This window comes from Lepus europaeus, chromosome 3 (genome assembly GCF_033115175.1).
Source record: "Lepus europaeus isolate LE1 chromosome 3, mLepTim1.pri, whole genome shotgun sequence".
Lineage (NCBI taxonomy): Eukaryota > Metazoa > Chordata > Mammalia > Lagomorpha > Leporidae > Lepus > Lepus europaeus.
This window is the reverse complement of record NC_084829.1, coordinates 124,449,916-124,469,211: the sequence shown is the minus strand read 5'-3', so window position 1 is coordinate 124,469,211 and position 19,296 is coordinate 124,449,916. Positions and strand designations below refer to the sequence as shown.

The 19,296-nt window shown below is 44.9% G+C and overlaps 1 protein-coding gene across 3 annotated transcripts in view; it reads right to left on the bottom strand.

Moving 5' to 3' along the window:
• TPD52L1 (TPD52 like 1) overlaps positions 1-9,017 on the bottom strand; it is a 100,398-nt gene extending 91,381 nt beyond the window's left edge. For all 3 annotated transcript variants that reach the window (XM_062186714.1, XM_062186716.1, XM_062186715.1), the window contains exon 1: positions 8,884-9,017. In XM_062186714.1, coding sequence (XP_062042698.1) covers positions 8,884-8,902 — 19 coding nt within the window. In that variant the 5' untranslated portion in view covers positions 8,903-9,017. The remainder of the gene's footprint in view (positions 1-8,883) is intronic.
• Positions 9,018-19,296: the final 10,279 nt, after the last annotated feature.

Genomic DNA, 19,296 nt, shown 5'->3' with positions numbered 1-19,296 from the left:
GAAGAACTTTTCCAGTTTCTGCCTATTCACAGAATTAAGAAAACAAGGTATATGTTAGGGAAGGCAATTCAAAATAGGTTCCAACAATCATAATTTGTATGATTAGATTTTATAAGAATTTTAATTGCAATAATAATGTATGATTGACTGACTTCATCTAAAATACACACTATCACCTGATATAAACTTTTACTTAGAGGGAAAATAAGAGCATAGGTGATAGCTTATAAGACAGTATGAAGTCTTATTAATACTCTTAAGATCACATACCAAATGTGTAACATCTAGCTTCCATAACTTGAGCCTTATGATTACATTAAATCAAACACAATATAAAATGTAAAACACCTGACCCTGAGTAATCTGATACCTATAACAGAAGAGACCTATTGCTTTATTTTGCAGGGTGAGGCAAGTGTTAATTTATTGTTTGGTCATAAAATATATTTTATTTAGCTATTTTCATTTTGTTTGAAAGGCAGAGAGAGAGAGAGAGAGAGAGAGAGAGAGAGCAATTGTCCACCTGCTGGTTCACTCCCCAAATGCCAGCAGCATCCAGGCTTGGGCCAGGCTGAAGCCAGGAGCCCAGAACCTAATCCAGGTCTCCAACATGGGTGGCAGGGGCCCAAGTACTGGAGCCATCATCTACTATCTCTCAGGTCATAAAATACCGTATTTTGTTTACAAAGCAAGAGTCTGTTTTCCATGCACTGTCAATAAAAATTATACAGTTGCATGCATTTTTCTAAGATGTAATCCCTTGCTTCATTTTCTGTTCTTATCCTTGTTTATTTTCTTTTATCTATTTCTAATTTACCTTGTATTGCTGTGTTTATATTCTTATGTAAACTGTCCTAAATCCTTCCTGAAACAAGATGAGAGTAAATAAATGTCCCATGAGCAAAGTATCATTTTCCTCTTAATGGAATTGGCAAACAAGAACAAATAACCTGATAGTTATTAGCTTATATCATTCATGGACTTCTGAGAAACCTCCTGAGTTGAATGTCTGGTGAATGTGCACCCTGAGAGATAGTAGATGATGGCTCCAGTACTTGGGCCCCTGCCACCCATGTTGGAGACCTGGATTAGGTTCTGGGCTCCTGGCTTCAGCCTGGCCCAAGCCTGGATGCTGCTGGCATTTGGGGAGTGAACCAGCAGGTGGACAATTGCTCTCTCTCTCTCTCTCTCTGCCTTTCAAACAAAATGAAAATAGCTAAATAAAAATTGAGTATAAAAATTTGTTATTGTAGTAAGACAAATAATACTCCCCAAAGGTATCAGGCTCTACTCTGAGGAACTTGGAATATGATCTTCTATAGGAAAGAGGTCATTGTAAACAATTAAGTTAAGGATCTCGAGATGCGTAGATCTTCCTGGTTTAAATCAGCGGGGACCTTAGAAGACAGAGGAAGAGTTCTGCCACGGAGAGAGAAGGCACTGTAACCTCTGAGGCAGAGCCTGGGGAACAGGAAGTGGCAAGGAACAAATTCTTAGATCCTCTGGAAACAGTGCAGTCTTGTTGATGTCTTGGTTTTGGCCCAGTGACATTGATTTTGGACTTCTGGCCTCTACAACTATGAGATAGCAAATTTCTGCTGTTTGTCACCACCAAGTTTGGGACCAATTTTTAACAGCATACATAGAAAACTAACACAAACTCTTTATTTGGATAAAAGCATTAAATGGAAAGGTTTTCTCTATTAACTTCAAACTGAAATTGAAATTTGCCTTTCAGAAATGCAGACATAACAAAGTTATTTCCATTTGGAATAGATAATGAAATGTTAAAAGGTTATTTAAAAGGATCAAGGAGAGGCAGGTACTGTGTCACACTGGTTAAAGCCACGGCTTGAAACACCTGCATCCCATACCAAAGATGCCCCTTTGAGTCCCCACAAGTCTGCTTTCCATGCTTCTTGCTCATGAGCCTGGGAAAGCAGTTGAAAGCAGCCCAAGTGCTTGGATCTGTGCCAATACATGGGAGACTGGGATGGAATTCTTGCTTCAGTCTGTTCCACTTCAGGCTGTTATGGGCTTTAGGGGAGTGAACCAGAGTATGGAAGATCTCCCTCTATCTCCCTCTCTCTCTCTGCTTCTCTGCTTTTCAAATAAGTAAATGTTCCTTAAAAAATAAAGGAATCGGGACCAGTGCTGTGGCATAGTGGCTAAACCTCTGCCAGCAGTACTTTGACTTTGACTTTCAAATAAATAAATAAATAAATAAATCTTAAAAAAAAATGAAAAGATAGACCCAGAGACCTAAAAGGGATAAATGTTTTTGTAAACTCCTACAGGTGCTTTCAAAATATTGTGTGGATTATGCACTTGCTCCCCACGTAGGACCTCTGTCCTTAATGAGTTATTAATAGTAAAACTAGTCTTCAAATAGTACTTTATACTTTGTGTGTCTGTGTGGGTGCAAACTGTTGAAATCTTTACTTAGTACAGAGTTGATTTTCTGTATATAAAGATAATTAAAAATGAATCTTAATGAAGAATGGGATAGGAAAGGGAGTAGGAGATGGGATGGTTTGCAGGTGGGATGGTGGTTATGGGGGGAAGAACTGCTATAATCCAAAAATTGTATTTTCAAAATTTATATCTATTAAATAAAAGTTTTCTATTAAAAATATGTGTGGAATAAGCAAGTACCTCTTGTTGGCTAATGAGTTTATAATTTTAAACATGGCTACTTAAAGTCTTTTGTCATCCACAGTTTTGATTCTCCAAACACTAAAAATCAGATTTACAGCTCATGAAGTTAAAGCATTGTTGGTTCCGTGTTTAAATGTGTCCTCTTAGGTTCCAAGTTCCAAATGACTTTTTTTTCCCTGACCTCAATTGTGTTCAATACTTTGGGACAGTTCTGTAAGCAGATAAAGCCAATAATGTACTACAGGTTCCAACTTAGAAAAAGTATGATTAATTCAGATTACTAACAGCAGGAAGTAATTCTAACAGATTGATGGTAATTTTTTAAGAAAAAGATAGCTAAAGATTTTAAGAAGCTGTTACTGAAACTGCTTTATTGTTCTACTTTGTATGTTATGTTATATGTATGTATATATTGCATGTCTACATGGGAAAATTAAGAGCTCTGTTTTAATTGGCTTATAGATAAAAGATTACTCATAAATTTAAATTGCTGAATTAATTAAAGACACCTTTTTTGGTTCACATGATCTAAATAAATCTCTGTAACAGATGTTTCAAATTTGTTGGTAGAAAGAACCTAAAAATGTTTAAGTCATTGACATGTTCATACTTGGGTTTGCTAATTGAACAAGTTTCACTTGTGTTAGATATTTAAGCAATGTTTCCAAATACATGTACTCTTATCTTGAAATTTATAGAAGGCATTGGACCTTTGGTACTTGTTTTCGTAAGTTATTTAACAGTTAAAATTGCTTGCTAAGTTATCATTTGGTACTGAGTTATTGACAGTAAGCGATCTGCGGAGGCTGTCTTGCTCCCTCATTTCTCTATGCTCTTCAAGATGGAAATTGACTCTATACTGAAGGACTCTCTAGGATGTGCAGTTTGATCTTTGAGCCTTATAAAAGGATGACTAACATTTTTCTGTAATAATAGCATAGCCAAAATGAGAGTTTAAATTATGATTTCACAGCTAGATTTACTTTGCCATGGGTGTAGTAAACAGGTAAAACCTCCCTTTTCAAACAAAACTAAGGGAGAGAGCAAGTTTTAAAGTGAGGACATGGTTTTCCTCATGGGCATTCTCTACCTTACAGAAAAGCCACTATCAGAACATGCCTGTGACTATAGATTCCTAGTTTAGGCCACCAAAGATTAGGAATGGGATTCAGCACCTCCTTCACTTATATTGTCTTAAAGATTTCCTCTCGTCTACCAGAAATCAGGAGGAAGAGCAGCAAGCCAGGCAGCAGAAGCAATGTAAAGACAAGATGGCAAGCCGATTAGTGGCTGCTTTACACAGTGATCTGCCATCAAGGAGACCCAACAGGCCAGTCCACTGCAGTGTCTTTCAATGTGGAAAGCCTGGGCTTCAGCAGAAGTCAGCTTGTGAAGAGCCCTGGCAGCTCTGCCAAGAGTTGGATCACTGGAAATGGACCTGCCCTGGAGTCGAAGGATGCCCAGGACACAGCATTAGACCCTACTGGCTTTAAGCTGAAAAAAGCCCTTCACTCAGCCCAGCTTCCAAAGTAATCCCTGCTGCTGAGGGGATGGCCAAGGAGGGTCAGTAACATTGCAGGCAGAACTGTACATTTCCTGTTAGAGATGCCCCCTGCCTCCTGTTCAGGCCAGCTCTCCTCCCAGGCCAGCTCCGTGATGGAAGTCAACAGGGTGCCTTCCCTAAGGAGTTTCCCGCCTCCCTTATTACAACTCTTCCAGCAGGTCTGGGCCTCATATCCAGCCAGGCTTTAAAGCCCACCTGATTATTATCAAGCTCCTTCTGTCAGTTTCTATTTGCCTCTCAATGGGAAAACTTCCTCATGGTTTAGACAGCTCTTTTCTTAGGTCCTCTAATAATGATGCTGTCCTTTGTTTTAGACCCTGGGAGTTTAATCTGCTTGTTAGATTCATTTTCTCCAGATTTTAAACAGTGAAATTCTAGATGGCTACGTACATGAAACCTCGGATGGAAGCAGTTTTTGCAAGTGGGTACAGCATCCCCCAACTGCTGCTGGAACCCTATTTGACTGCTACTTCGCCCCTACTTAGCTTGAAGAAACCACAGCGGTCATCATCCCATACTCCTAACAAAAGTTAGGGTCCATTCTTCTGAGGGAGAGAAAATGGAGGTTCAGACACGTTAGTGGGCAGTCAGGGTAGTCCTGGTGGAAATCTAGGGTCCAAAGTACTTGCTTTCCCCAGGGGTAGTCTTTAGCAAGGTCAAAGTGCCTGCCCATTCCTTGGATGCTTCCAGTCTTATCATGAGAACAGCAAGGGAGTGGCGATTCCTTCTGAGCTCCCAGTTTACTGTAAACAAATTAGGTATCCCACCCTTCTGATGGCTCTTTTATGACAAGCAAGCCAGACAGGTCTTTGGATGGGTTTTGTCCCTGCCTTGTAACTCAATGTCAAGTTTTCTTCCCCCAAATTGTGCTTAAAAACCCCAGTGCTCTCATGGAGCCCCACCACCACCACCACTACCACATGCCACTCTGGCTGGAGGTCTTTGACACTAATAAATCTGGCTTGTAAATCTAAAAATATATAAATAAATAAAAATCCGAAATTCAAAGTATGGTGTCTTGTGAATGGACATTGCTTTTGCACCATTGGGGAAAAAGTCTGCACTTGACTGCATATCAATTACATATTAAAGCAGGACCAGTGGAAAGCAGCTGGGAATTCTTCCTCCTGCAGACTCCCCCTTCCGCTCCCTTCTCCAGTCCGTTCCCATCCAATCACTCCACTCATAATCCTACTTCATGATCTCCGTCCTACCAATACACCAGAATGCCCTGTTTTGCTGGAAGCAATCACAGAGTGATTTGCACAGAGCCAAAGAATATATTTGCAGAATTTGTCATGAGAAAGTTTCCAGGACCAGCTGCTGCAGCAATTACGGTGCTAGATATGCAAATAGTGTCCCTAGCACCTGAATGAGGACATCTCAGTAGCAGCTGCCCACTTAGCCTCACTCAGCTTTGCTGGAGATTAAGCCAGCCCCACTCTAGATATTTCTAAAATAAACTGTGCTGAAGGCAGAAGTCTACACTTTGGAAATCTTCGGATTATCTTAGAATCTAAGAGGCATTTAGCCAGGAATGTGCTCCAAGTGAAAAGACGATTTTCCTTTAACATAAACAGTTTGCAACAAGGCTTCATTATTAACTAACTTACTATGTCTGCTGCTTCAATAACAAGACTGTCTGAAAATGAGTTCTTTCAAATTCTTGGAAAATGAGGATTTAAGATGTAGACATCACCCATTAGGCTGAACAAGTAAGAAGCCGGGGTCATCTCTGACCCTGCCCTCCTTCCTTCCAATCCACATAATGTTGATTTCTTTCTTCCTAATTATTCCTCAAAGCAGTTCATTTTTCTCCATTTCACGTGTCTTCCATGTGTCCCTCCCACCCACAGACGCTCCCTCTAGTCACCAGAAGGGGAGGAGTACTCAAGGGCAGCTGGGGAGGTAGGCAGAGACTTCGGCCGCATCTTCACTCTGGAAGTTACAGGAGCTGAGTGGGAACGGGGTCACTGCAGAATCAGCTTTGCTACTCATTACCTATTTTTTTGTGGACCTGGAATTTCTGTCCTTGCATATTTCCTCTCTGTCGAATGGGCAAGAGAACACTAACCACCTCATGGGACTGCTGTGCCAATGAGATGAGTCAATATATGTGAGGCAGGGGTGGGCGTTTGGCCTAGCAGTTAAGAGATGCCAATTAGCACACCCACGTGCCCTATCAGAGCACCTGGGGCTGATCCCTGCCTGTGGCTCCTGATTTATAGCTGCTCACTAATGCAGACCCTGGGAGGCAACAGTGTTGGCTGGAGTAATTGAGTTCCTGCCACCCACATGGGAAATCTGCCTGAGTTCCTGGCTCCCAGCTTTCATCTGCTTAGCCGCTATAGTCATTTGGGGCACAAACCACTGGAGGCGAGCTGTTCCCTTGTCCACATGTCCCTCTCTCTTTGCTTTTCATATAAAATAAATATATTTTATACAAAATAATTTCACATAAAATTAACAAATACATATGTGTCGCACAAATCAGAGGTAGGGACACAATAAATAAGCTGAGCTACTTCTATTATCACCTGCGAGGCCTAATTTTTCCAGGTCCTCACTGCAATATGCAACCCTCTTTTCTAGCATTCAGGACATTGGCAATTTTAGGTTTTATTTATCAAGTAACTGTCAAATTAATGTCTTCCTCTACTGTAAGCTTTATCGAGGAAAAATCAAGTCTGTTTTTGCTCTGCCTAGCTTGGCAGAGGAGAACGTGGGAATATTTGTTAAATAAATCAAGTAAAGCAGTGACACCAGGGGTTTTCACTCTGCAGCTTCAGATGATTCCAGAATTTGCATGAATGTTTCCCGTCTGCTCTAGGGCTTCTCCAATTGCATTGAATAATACAATCAGCAAGGACACTTTCAAAATACCCATGCCAAAGCCCCAGAGGTGCCAATTTCATTGGGGTCATCCAGGGCTGGCATTTAAGAATCTCTAAATTTCTCCTCTGCAAGTCAGGCTGGACAGCTCCAGTGTTATTCCTACCTCCTTCAGTTCAGCTGTGAAGGCCTCCAACCCAACCTCTGCTTTTGAACTTGGCCAAAAATAAAGATCCTTTGCTTGGTCCCAAGTTCACTCAGGCTTCTGAACCTTCTCCTGGGCCCATCTGTGCCCGTTAAACCCCGTTTTGGCAGAGAAGCCTGCTACGTGAGTGCAGCCAGAACCCCTCATCCTCAGTATCTGGTCAGCTTCCCCACCCTCCACCATCCTCCGGCTGACTTCTGATGGCCCTGGCCTGTGTTCAGCAGAATCCTAATGGGTCTGTCAAGTCATTCCCCACTCACCCCATGCTGTGTTTGGGGTTGAGCCCACCGCCCAGCCCCAGTTGCTCTGGTCCCCACACCGCTCATGATGGCCCTGAACTAAGTCTTCCTTACCAAGCTTCAATAACAAGCATTGAGTACTCTTTTCTTTAACACCACCTACCCCCACCCTTGAATTCTCCATTCCTATTTAGATGATAGAAAAGGAATCCATTGGAAGCAGCAGTTTCATGGGCAGGATCGTGGCGGATGGACTGGAGGAGTATGGTTCCTGTTCTTCAGATCACAGTCATCCCGGCAGCAAACCTGTTGGGTGACTTTGGGCCCACGCACCCTCACAGCTCCTCTCATTAGGGCACTTCCGCCCCTAGGGGGCGAGCGCACAGGGTCAGGAACCGGCCCCCCCATACGGGCTTTTATTTCTGTTAGAAGGCACCCCAGAATTTCCTACAGCGAGGGAAGGAGGCGAGGATCGCTTAAAAGGCTCAACTCCGCAGCCCACCTCTCCCTGGCGCCGCTCCCACGGCCGAGCCCCGAAATGATTTCCTTCCTACCCGCCCCCAGCTCCTCGGCCGCCCACCTCGGCCGCTTTCCACCGTCCCTTCGCCCTCACTCAAACGATTCCATCCGGAGAGTCCCCCATACCCACACCCGCTCTAAGTGTGACCCCTAGATCGGAGACTGCCCCGCGCGGAGCCACCGCGGGCTGCCCCGCCGGGCGGTCCCGGGACGCGGAGCGGCGCAGCCAGACCCCGGCCAAGGACCCCACGCGCGCTTGGGGAGACAGAGGTCGCTCCCGGGTCGGACCGCACCGCAGCAAACGCAGGCACAACGTGTTGATCCGCCGGGGGCTCTGGGGGGGCGGTGACGCTCCCCTGGCCTCGGAAGACCAGTCCCGGCGCAGGAAGCCCCTCGCGCAACCGGGAGACCGGGGCTCCACGGAGCCACCACCTCTGGGCGCGTCCCGCTCATCCGCCAACTTGCGAGATGAGGAGCGCGAGCCCACGGCCCCCGGCGACGGGAGTCGCGCGCTCTCCCCAGTCCCCTGAGGCAAAGGGAAGGAAGCCGATTCCGGACCTCGCACAACAGGTCCTGTGGGCACCTGCCAGGTTGGGGCTGTAGGGGCGACTGGCTAAGGAACGGGTTAGGGCCTTGCGCGGGAGCATTCCCTGCAGAGGGGCCTCTGCACTCACTGAGCCCCAGCCCCACAGCAAATCCCGAGTTTGGGGAGCAGGCATGATCCCGAAGGCGCGGACAGGCGCGGAGTTTCGGACGCGGGTGGCACCGATCCGTCCTTTCCGAGAGCGAAGTTAGCGGATGCACGGGAAACGGCCCCTATGCGCTCTGCAGGACCTAACCCTCGGGGGCGACTGGCGACCACTCACCTTGTGCCTGCGCCTCCATGGTGGCCGACTTTCGAACTGCGCGCAGCGGGGACGCGGAGCCGATGGCAGCTGGAAAGGAGCTCAGGACGCAGCTGGCCCTGCCGCTGGCGCCCTCTCCAGGCACGCGTGTTGCAGTCGCGGCGTGGACGGCTGTGTGACCGCGGACGGACACCGCTGGCAGTTTCTGCCTACCTCCGCCCCTTCCAGTCCACCTGGCCTTCACCACGCTGGAAAGCGCCACCTACCGGCCGCTCTGCACAGCAGGCGGAAGGCGTCCACCGCCGACCCAGGAGAAGTTGGCGCGGAGGTGGGCTTGGTAGCGGTTAATGCCCTGGGGGGGAAGCAGAGGGACGTGAGTTCACAACACTGAAGCATTGCTCCTCTGGGAGATCGAATTAGGGGCTGCAAGCCTTGTTCCCAACACCTGGCAGGTGATCAATACATAACCTTGTTTTACATGTAGATCCTTTTCCTTTTAACTACACCTTATTTGTGTATATCTTTTATTCATTGTCAACGAGCTTGAGGTCAACGGCACTGTTAACTGTTACCAGAACCAAGTTTCAGCCTATTTAACATACACGTTTTCTAATTAACGTCATAGTGATCTTGGACCGAACACTCGAGAGCACTACAGCATCATGCTTGGGGCCATTTTAAATAGCAAAGTCCACACAGGTACTCACACACACCCCGGCTAGGAACGGGGAACTTGTTTGTAGCGTGGGAGTTGAGACAAGAAGGCAGAGCCACCGTATTTGAGCTTAGTTGGAACCCCATGAATCTTTTGAGCGCTCCGTTCAAGTCCCCCAGTCACAATGAAAGCACTAAGAACATTGGTTTTAGTCTTACAGACATTTTAGTGTGAGGCCGGTGTTTGACGCAGTGGTTGCTATGCTGCTCCTGCTCACCTTTTGCGGCTGCTTCCTGCTACCTGGGATACCTACAGTCCTGGGGGAGATTTAGATTGAGTTTCAGGCTCCTGACTTTGGCCTAGCCTACACCTGGCTATTGTGAGCATTTGGGAAGTAAACCAGAGGATGAAAAATCCCCTTCTATCTCTGCCTTTCAAACACACAAAAATAAAACAATAAAATTGTGGGGAAGTGGATTTAAGAGACAAGTTTATTTTGGTGCAAAATTATTTTGAAACCCAACCAGAGATTTTTTTGTAACACATTTTCCATGAATATATTAATATGTAATGTGACATATAGTATGTGCTTTTATGTTATCTATATATGTTAGATCAGAACCTGCAGGCTGTATTTGTGGGTTGATGGGGCAGTCATGTTTTCAGCAGAGACTAGAAAACCCCAGTCCTAAGACTTGCCTAGCTCTCCCTGCCTGAGACTGGCCACGAGATAAAGGAAGGCTTCTTTGAGGGTCTTTGCCTTACAGAATCTTGAAGGATGAAGCAAGCATGGCAAGGAACAAGAATTACCAGCTCAGGGCTGGGCAATGCGGCACAGTAGGTTAAGCCACTGCTTGGGACAGCCACATCCCATATCAGGACTGCTTCAAGCCCTGGCCCTTCTGCTTCCTACCCGGCTTTGTGCTAATGCATCTGGGAAGACATACAGCATATAGAACTTCGTTCTGGATAGCCCATGTGCTTGGTCCCTCCCCAACATCAGAGACCAGGTTAGAGTTCCTGGCTCCTGTCTTTGACCTAGCCTAGTCCTGGCTGTTGCTAACATTTGAAGAGTGAACTAGCAGGTGAAAGATCTCTCTCTTTCTCTCTCCTTCCCTTTCTCTTTTCCTTTCAAATGAATAAATAAATAATGTATAGCAAAAAAGAATGATCAGCTCATTTCTCACCTCAGCCCTTCTGTAGCTATGTGAGATCACCCCTTTCTCTCAACATCTGCAAAAAAAAAAAAAAAAAAACCTCCTCTGTAAAATATGAGGGGTCTTCACAAAGCTTGTGGGAAATGTGTGTTATGAAACTATTCACGGATTTCAAAAATTTTTTGCGACAAATTATCTATACTTTGATTCAATTGTTCTACGCATTTTTTTGAAGTACTTTCATACAATGTAGTATTTGTCTACATTTGGTCTTCAATGGTTTACCACTTTTTGTGATTTTTTTTTAATTTTCTCTTTCTTTCTTGAAATAGGTGATAAATCTTGTCAGGGTTGTGTGTCGGTATTATATTAAGCCTCCCATAATTTCTGCCAAAGAACCTCATACAAATTCATAGCACAAGAAATATATATTGAATAAACAATGAACTAAGCAGTAGGTTATATTTTATCCATGCTCCAGTTACTCTCAAAGTATAGACTAATAAACAATGAAGTCTTACATTTTCCCTTAAAAGATGAAATACTCATGATTTCCTGGTTCTTGTACAAACAAGTCAACATTTTTGATTGTGTTGAGGATGTCACCAATTTCTCTTTGGAACACCAAGCATAGGGCTTTTAAATTAGTTTTGGTGATAGTGACCAGGCATGCATGAAGTGACCCATGAGTAACTGAACCATTTCTATGGTCCTTACAGTTGCCTAGAAATTAAACATCAGGTTAGGGTTGACTCCTGGCTGTTGAAATAAACTAAAAATAGTTCATGAGTTTCCAGTTTGAGTCATCTAACCTTCATCTACACTGACTCATTTTTCTGATTTATAAATGTTAAGTCACTGCCCCTTTAATGCTTGTTATCACTATTTATAAAAATAATAAAATGTTGCTATTCATTCAGAGTGAATGAACATCTTCCTTGTGCCAGGAGCTAGCTGTGCAAGATGCCAAGAATATGGCTAAGGGAGATGGCCCTTTTTGTTCAGAAAGTTCATGATCTGATGACAAAAAAAGAGAGGGAAATAAATTATTTTCAAAAGCAATGCAGTGTGGCAAGTGTGCCAGAGGTAAGCCCAGGCTGTGAGCACGGACCAACGCCTCCTCCCTCAGATTGGAAGAGAAGATAAGGGAATGTTTCTCTGAGGATGTTTGCTGAGTCTGGAAGGATGAAGAATTAGCTGGGTTAGTTGGTTTAGGCCCCACACAAGAGTTTAGCCAAGGGAAGCTATTACTGAAGTGAATGTATTATAAAAGGAAGGTTTAAATTTTGTATCCTTCCTTTTCCTGCTCACTTATAATGGTGAATTACCTTAAATTTTTTTGAAGATTCTTCATTTATTTATTTGAGAGGTAGAGTTATAGGCAGAGAGAAGGAAAGACGGAGAGAAAGGCCTTCCATCCACTGGTTCATTCCCCAAATTGCCACAAAGACCAGAGCTGGGCCAATCCAAAGCCAGGAGCCTGGAGCTTCTTCTGGGTCTCCCATGTAGGTACAGGGGCCCAAGTACTTGGGCCATCATTTTCTGCTTACCCAGGCACATTAGTAGGGAGCTGGATCAGAAGTGGAGCAGCCAGGACTCGAACCAGCTCCCATATGGGATGCTGGCACCAAAAATGGCAGCTTTGCCCACTACACCACAATACTGGCCCCTTAAATTCTATAAAGCATAGTCGAACAGCCAACTTCACCCTCCTGTTCTTCATCTCTACAGTTACTCCTCAAGGGAAACAATGAGCTCATGTTTGGCTGAATCAGTGACTTCTGGTCCACTCAAGAGCTGATCTTGCTGCAGAAGTGAGGATTCAGTAGACCAAATGGATGGTGTTGTCACCAGATGCCCACAAGGATGGTGTTGTCAACAGTCCTCGTCTAAACCAGCTTCAAGTCCTCTGTAATGTTCTGTTCTGAGGGAGCAATGTTCTATTGTGTGGCCAGCACACAGAAAGGAGAGGAAGGGGTAGGAAAGGACAGAGAAAGTGCTGCTCTGATCACTGGACCTTACGAACGCTCTGAAGGAGCCTGTGGGCTTTGGTGCTCCTTCAGATTCCCACTATGAACAGTATTCACTGTGTAACCCAAACAAGTTTCCTAGCCTCTCTCTTCCTGGCTATCTGCATTTTGTGGCAGAAAGCTATACAAGATATTAATTGATGTGCTCTTCCCCTCCTATCCTTTTGGGCATCCATGGTTTTGGAGCAGTGCTTCTTAGCTATCCCATGCATCATTACCACATGAGGGAGTTTTGAATTTAATTTGTTTGTAGAAAGCTGTCTAGATAATATTGATGTGCCTCCAAGATAGAGGGTGAGTGTTTTAGGAACTGTCTACAGCAAAGATGAAGAGTACTAAAATCTCAGGCTTTAGATTTAAGAGTTGTCACCCAAGTAAACAGAAAAAAAAAAAATGGGGAAAAATAATGTGAGAAGACAGACAACCCTGTGGTCCCTAGCTCCAGGGGAGTTGGGATGGGAAGAGACATTGGTGAGGGCAGAGACGTGTGAGAGTTTAGACATGATCTGTCTGCGTGTCTCACCCCTCCCCTCCCCACCCCACTAAAGCAAAGAGGACCGGCCTCCACAGTTCTCTGTGGAACTCCAGTATGTTTTGAGAAATGGTAGGGACAGAGTAATTGCTCACTTCGCTTTGAAGTTCCCCCTCTTTCAGAGGTGTACAATAGCATCTGAGAGTTCCTTTGAGTCCCATGTGAGGTGTGTGAGTTAGAGGAGAGATAGCCAGTTAGGGAGTCAGCACCCTTAGAAAGCTGCAGGATTCTACCTCCTGAGTCCATGGGAAGAAAGCAGTGCAACAGAATTGTGCTTGGAGAGAGGAAGAGTGCACAAATGGAGAGCTAGTTGGTGTCTGTGTTGGTTGGACCTCTGCTCAGCCAGAGGACACACTGACCTCACTCTGCCCACATCAAACTACCAAGTAGGGCAAAAGGGATCGGGGAGAACTTCTTCACGCCACTTCCAGGGGCTTTCCAGATCTCAGGACTGGAAAGTGATCCACTAGCCAGAGCGTCGCTGTGGAGGCCAAGAGAGATTAGAGGGCTGCGGTCTTTCCAGGACTTGAGAATAGAAAGTCAAAGGTGAAGTGAACCCGAGCAGGGTGCAGTATGAAGCTACCAGCTGGGATCCACCAGAGCCTTGGGGAGATGCAAGGGAGAAAACATGTTCAACCCCATCCATGTCACATGGAGTCATTCAGAATTTTTCCCACTCTTCCCAATCTCTACCCTACACACTTGGCTAAATGGAGCTGTTACCTGAGAGAGGGGGCAATAGTGACATGGCAGTCAGACTAGCTCAGCCTCACAACCCTCCATCCAGCACACAGATTGTCCAGGAAGCACTGAGAGCGGGGAGAAGAGGCTTACTTTAATATTGGGAAGACTAAATCCTATAAATCATATACCAACCTAAGACTATTTTCATTACAACAACTAATGAAAACTAATGAGTTTGGACCAGCTGCCTGAAAGAGGGCTATTATGAAGCCAGTTGAAGATATAGTTATTGAAAGTGCAAACATTTCATATTTATCCCTCAAAACATTCTGACTCTTTGACAAATGTAAAATGCTTTACACAAAGCATAGCGAACAAAATTTTGCTTTTCACAAGTTCCACTGAAAATTACTATACATACTCACTGGATAAATAAATTATGCACAGATGTTCAGAGAATTTATAGGACAAAGGTGCTTTCTTTTTCATTTTGAAGAGACAGATTGTATGGCGCATACAATTTTGAGACATAAAATAGAGTCACTCTTGCTAAGCAAATGACATCAGTGAAGGACATTTTAATTGAGCACACACATAACCTGGGCTCAGTGCCAAGAATGACCTAAAGGAGATATCCAATGGCATGGAGACTCATGAACTTAAGGATAAGGAGATAACTCTACCCCAAAATATCCTATAGAAGATGAGAAGAAACTGGCTCAGTGTACCAGGCAACACTGTGAGCAGGTGCTCACCTTCAACAACTGGCAGCTGCTGAGAAGCCCACTGCCTGAATGATTCTGCAAACAAGATGGTCTGGAGGGACTACAACCTCCATGAACTTGACATTCACCTGCTCAGTGACCAGAGCCTCCTCCAGAATCCACCCTTATACTCCTTCCTCTCCTCCTCACTTCAAGTGAGTGATAGGCATTACTGACTACCCTTGCTTGTTTGTCATGATTGATTTGTTTGTGTGTATTTTTTTTTTTGACAGGCAGAGTTAGACAGTGAGAGAGAGAGAGACAGTGAGAAAGGTCTTCCTTCCGTTGGTTCACCCCCCAAATGGCCACTACAGCCGGCGCGTTGCGGCCAGCACACTTCGCCGATCCGAAGCCAGGAGCCAGGTGCTTCCTCCTGGTCTCCCATGCAGGTGCAAGGCCCAAGCACTTGGGCCATCCTCCACTGCCTTCCCGGGCCACAGCAGAGAGCTGGACTGGAAGAGGAACAACCGGGACAGAATCCGGTGCCCCAACCGGCACTAGAACCTGGGGTGCTGGCGCCGCAGGCAGAAGATTAGCCAAGTGAGCCACGGCACCAGCCTGTTTGTGTGTATTTGACAAATAAATCTGATGTTGTGGAAAGACACAAATGTATGCAGTTGCCTCCTTGGGAGAAAGCATCTCCCAGGTATGTGTGCTTATATATATTAAAGTTTACTCCTTCAGATTTTTTGTGTTTTGATGTGAAGTCTCCTGTAAAAATATTTCTTCCTTCCTTCCTTCCTTCCTTCCTTCCTTCCTTCCTTCCTTCCTTCCTTCCTTCCTTCCTTTCTTTCCTTCTCTCTCTCTCTTTTTCTTTTTGTTTTTGAGAGGCAGAGTAAGAGAGAGAGAGCAATCTCCTGTCTGCTGCTTCACTCCCCAAAATGCCTTTAACAACTGAGACTAGGGAAGGTCAAAGCCAGGAGCCCAGAACTCAATCTGGATCTCCCACATGGACAACAGAAACCCAACTGCTTGAGCCATCGTTTGCTGCCTCAGGATAAATATTAGCAGGAATCTGGAATTGGAAACAGAGCCAGGATTCAAATTCAGGTACTCCAATGCACACTGTGACGTATCTCAAGTGACAACTGCTACACCAAATCTCACCCCACTCCTACAGATGTTACAACTTTTGAATATATAGTCATTGTAAAGTAGCATTCTCTAAAATACACTTAAAATGTATTAGCTTTCTAAGGTTCTAGGGCAGGGTTTCTCAACTTCAATTCAATGTCAACTTATTGACATTTTTACTAGCTAATTTTTGGTGTTCCATAGAATGTTCAGGAATATCGAGTCACGGAGGAGGAGGAAGAAATTGAGCCACCTGAAAAAAACAGCTCCTATTATCTGAAGACTTGCAAGATATGGGTTTGGTTTCCCTTGTTCCGAAGATAAACAGATATACCCCCTGCCTGACCCAGGTTCACACAGACTTAGGGGCCAATGCTGTATGATATTGACCCACAGCTCGCTGTAATATGCTAACATGCTAGGGACTGGTGCCATGATGCAGTAGGTTAATCCTCCCCCTGCAGCGCCACCAACTCATATGAGTGTCAGTTCGATTCCCAACTGCTCTTTCCAATCCAGCTCTCTGCTATGGCCTGGGAAAGCAGTAGAAGATGGCCCAAGTGCTTGGGCCCCTGCACCTGGTTCCTGGCTTCAGATCAGCACAGCTCTGGCCATTGTGGCCATCTGTGGAGTGAACCAACAGAAGGAAGACCTTTCTCTCTGTCTCTCCCTCTCACTGGCTGTAACTCTCTCTCTTAAATAAATAAACAAATAAATAAAATAACATGCTAACATGCTAAGTGACACACATACCAGCCACCATGACAGGAAGCATTTGACCTTATAAGGAACAAAAAGGAGCAGCAATTATACTCTAGGAAATCTCCATCTACTTCCCAGAAAAAGCATGCGCATTCCTCCCCCTTATTAGAACGTACCTCCCCTTTCATTAAAGGACCCACATAATGTTAAACACAATTCAGAGATGGCGTTCTCTCCCCTCCAAGTATATACCTTTGCTTTCTCAGTGAAATACTTGCTGCTCATCATTTCCTATCCTCAGATTTGTCCCTGAATTCCCTCTCCTTTTTAAAAGATTTATTTATTTGAAAGACTGAATGACAAAGAGGGAGGAAGAAAGAGAGAGAGAGAGAGAGAGTGAGAGCAAGAGAGAGAGAGAGAATCTTCTTCCGTTCACTGGTTCATTCCCTTCACTGCCTTCCCAGGCACATTAGCAGGGAGTTGGATTGGAAATGGTGTAGCCAGAACTCGAACCAGCATCCATATGGGATGTTGGCACTACAAGCAGAGGCTTAAGCTTCTATGCCACAGTGCCAGCCCCTTCTTTCCTCTTTTTCCATTCTGCTTAACAAAAGCTAATTTCAGACTTTGTGTCTAAATCAGACCTAAATTTAACTGAATAGATAAATAATGCTTTCTTAAGGATTTCAGTGCCTCTTTGCAGGAAAATGGCTAGAACTTTGAGGCCTTAGACAGGGAAGGAATTTGAGCCTACCAAACCTATTGCACAAGGAACCATCACCTGATCAGGCACTACAGTCACTCACTGTTAACAGTCAAGTCTTAGATCCAAGGACCTACCACCCAACTGGTTTCAGATGAATTTTTTTTTTTTTTGACAGGCAGAGTTAGTGAGAGAGAGAGAAAGAGAGAGAGAGACAGAGACAGAGAAAAAAGTCTTCCTTCCGTTGGTTCACCCCCCAAATGGCTGCTATGGCCCGTGCTGCACCAATCCAAAGCCAGGAGCCAGGTGCTTCCTCCTGGTTTCCCATGTGGGTGCAGGGCCCAAGGACCTGGGCCATCCTCCACTGCACTCCCGGGCCACAGCAGAGAGCTGGACTGGAAGAGGAGCAACCAGGACAGAATCCGGCGCCCCGACCAGGACTAGAACTTGATGTGCCGGTGCCGCAGGCGGAGGATTAGCCTAGTGAGCTGCGGTGCCAGCCTCAGATGAATCTTGGGAATTTGCCTATTCCTACTGTCCTCCCCAAGTGCCCCCAATTCCCCCTTTCCTCCTTTAAAACATTCTCCGGCTAACTGGCAAATCAGGGACGGCCCTTTTGAGACAGTGATGCCTGCTCTTCCTCCAAGACGGCTAGCCTCTTGAATAAGCCTAATTTCCTTATGTCAGCTCTTATCTCTGTTAAATTGGCCTTCCAGCAGTAAACAGCTCAGCTCAAGTTAGTTTTTCGGGTATCAAACCAAGGCCTTCTTTCTGAAAGATGCCAGCATTTAGGCTCTGGTCATGCTCTGATCTCCTTTGTTCTGCAGGTTACGTTGAGTTTAGCTCATGCCCAGGCCTCATGGCTTGCTGATTTCAGCTCTGCATTCCCTCTGCACCTGTGTAACTAGTCTTCCACAGCTTTCCCAAGAAAACAGGAACTTTAAAGATATGATTAGACCCACTGTGAAAATACAAGGTGGAGGGGCTGGAGCTGTGGCACAGTGGGCTAAGCCTCTACCTGCTATGCCGCAATCCCATTGTGTGCTGGTTCATGTCCCAGCCACTCCTCTTCTGATACAGCTCTCTGCTTATGGCCTGGGAAAGTAGTAGAAGATAGCTCAAGTGCTTGGGCCCCTGCACCTGCATGGGAGACCTGGAAGAAGCTCCTGGCTCCTGGCTTTGGATCAGTCAAGCCCTGGCCATTGCAGCCATTTGGGAAATGAACATGCAGATGGAAGCTCTTTCTTTGTAACTCTGCCTCTGAAATAAATAGATAAATAAATAAATAAAATATTTTACAAAAAGAAAAAGAAAACACAAGGTGGAGAAATATAACAAGAGGTTTCTTAGTTCACTGCATCAGGAGGAAATCCAGTAAAGGGTGCAGACAGGCATCACTTTCTCTTGTTCAGATTGAATTGAGCCACAACGGTTCTGCCCAGGGATATACTTGACCTCAGAGTGACCAGTAGTCTTCCCTAATTTCTTTTGTGACAAGAGGATTGGACAGATGTCACTTATATAGGCTCTGGGGTTGGGATATGATGACTAGAAACAGAATATGAAGCACTAGGGGGAGGTGCCCTAATTAACATCTGGTTTCCTTAAACCACAAAACATGTCCTTTGCAAACTCTATTACTTTCAGGCTGGTTGCATGTCTTTGATTTATTTTGTGGTACCTTTTTCTGCTTAGACTTTGTGAAGTTTCTTTTACAAAATGTTCAACTCTTTCAATAACAATAAGGAAAGAAGGAAAACAAATATGTTGTCAACTAGGACTAGGCCAGTACAGGAAAAGGCAGGGCTAAAGGAAACAGAGAACTCCAGGGGAGGCAGGAAAGTGTCTGAATAAAAAGACCAAGGCCTCTTACCTTGCAACTTCTCTCGTTCCTTAGAAGATTTTGAACTTATTTATTCAATTTTTTTGGAGTGCTAATGTGGCTTTTTGCTGGTTAGAGGACTGTTACGTTTAGTGGACTATTATGCTTAGCGGTGGTGTTTCTGGTGGTTGCCCTTGCAGAGTTTGACCTCTAGATAAATGAAGATTGCTATACCATTCTGCTAAAACAGAAAGTCAGATTCTGTCAGATTCCTTTTCAAACACAGGTGTGCATTTCTGGACTCACTGTTT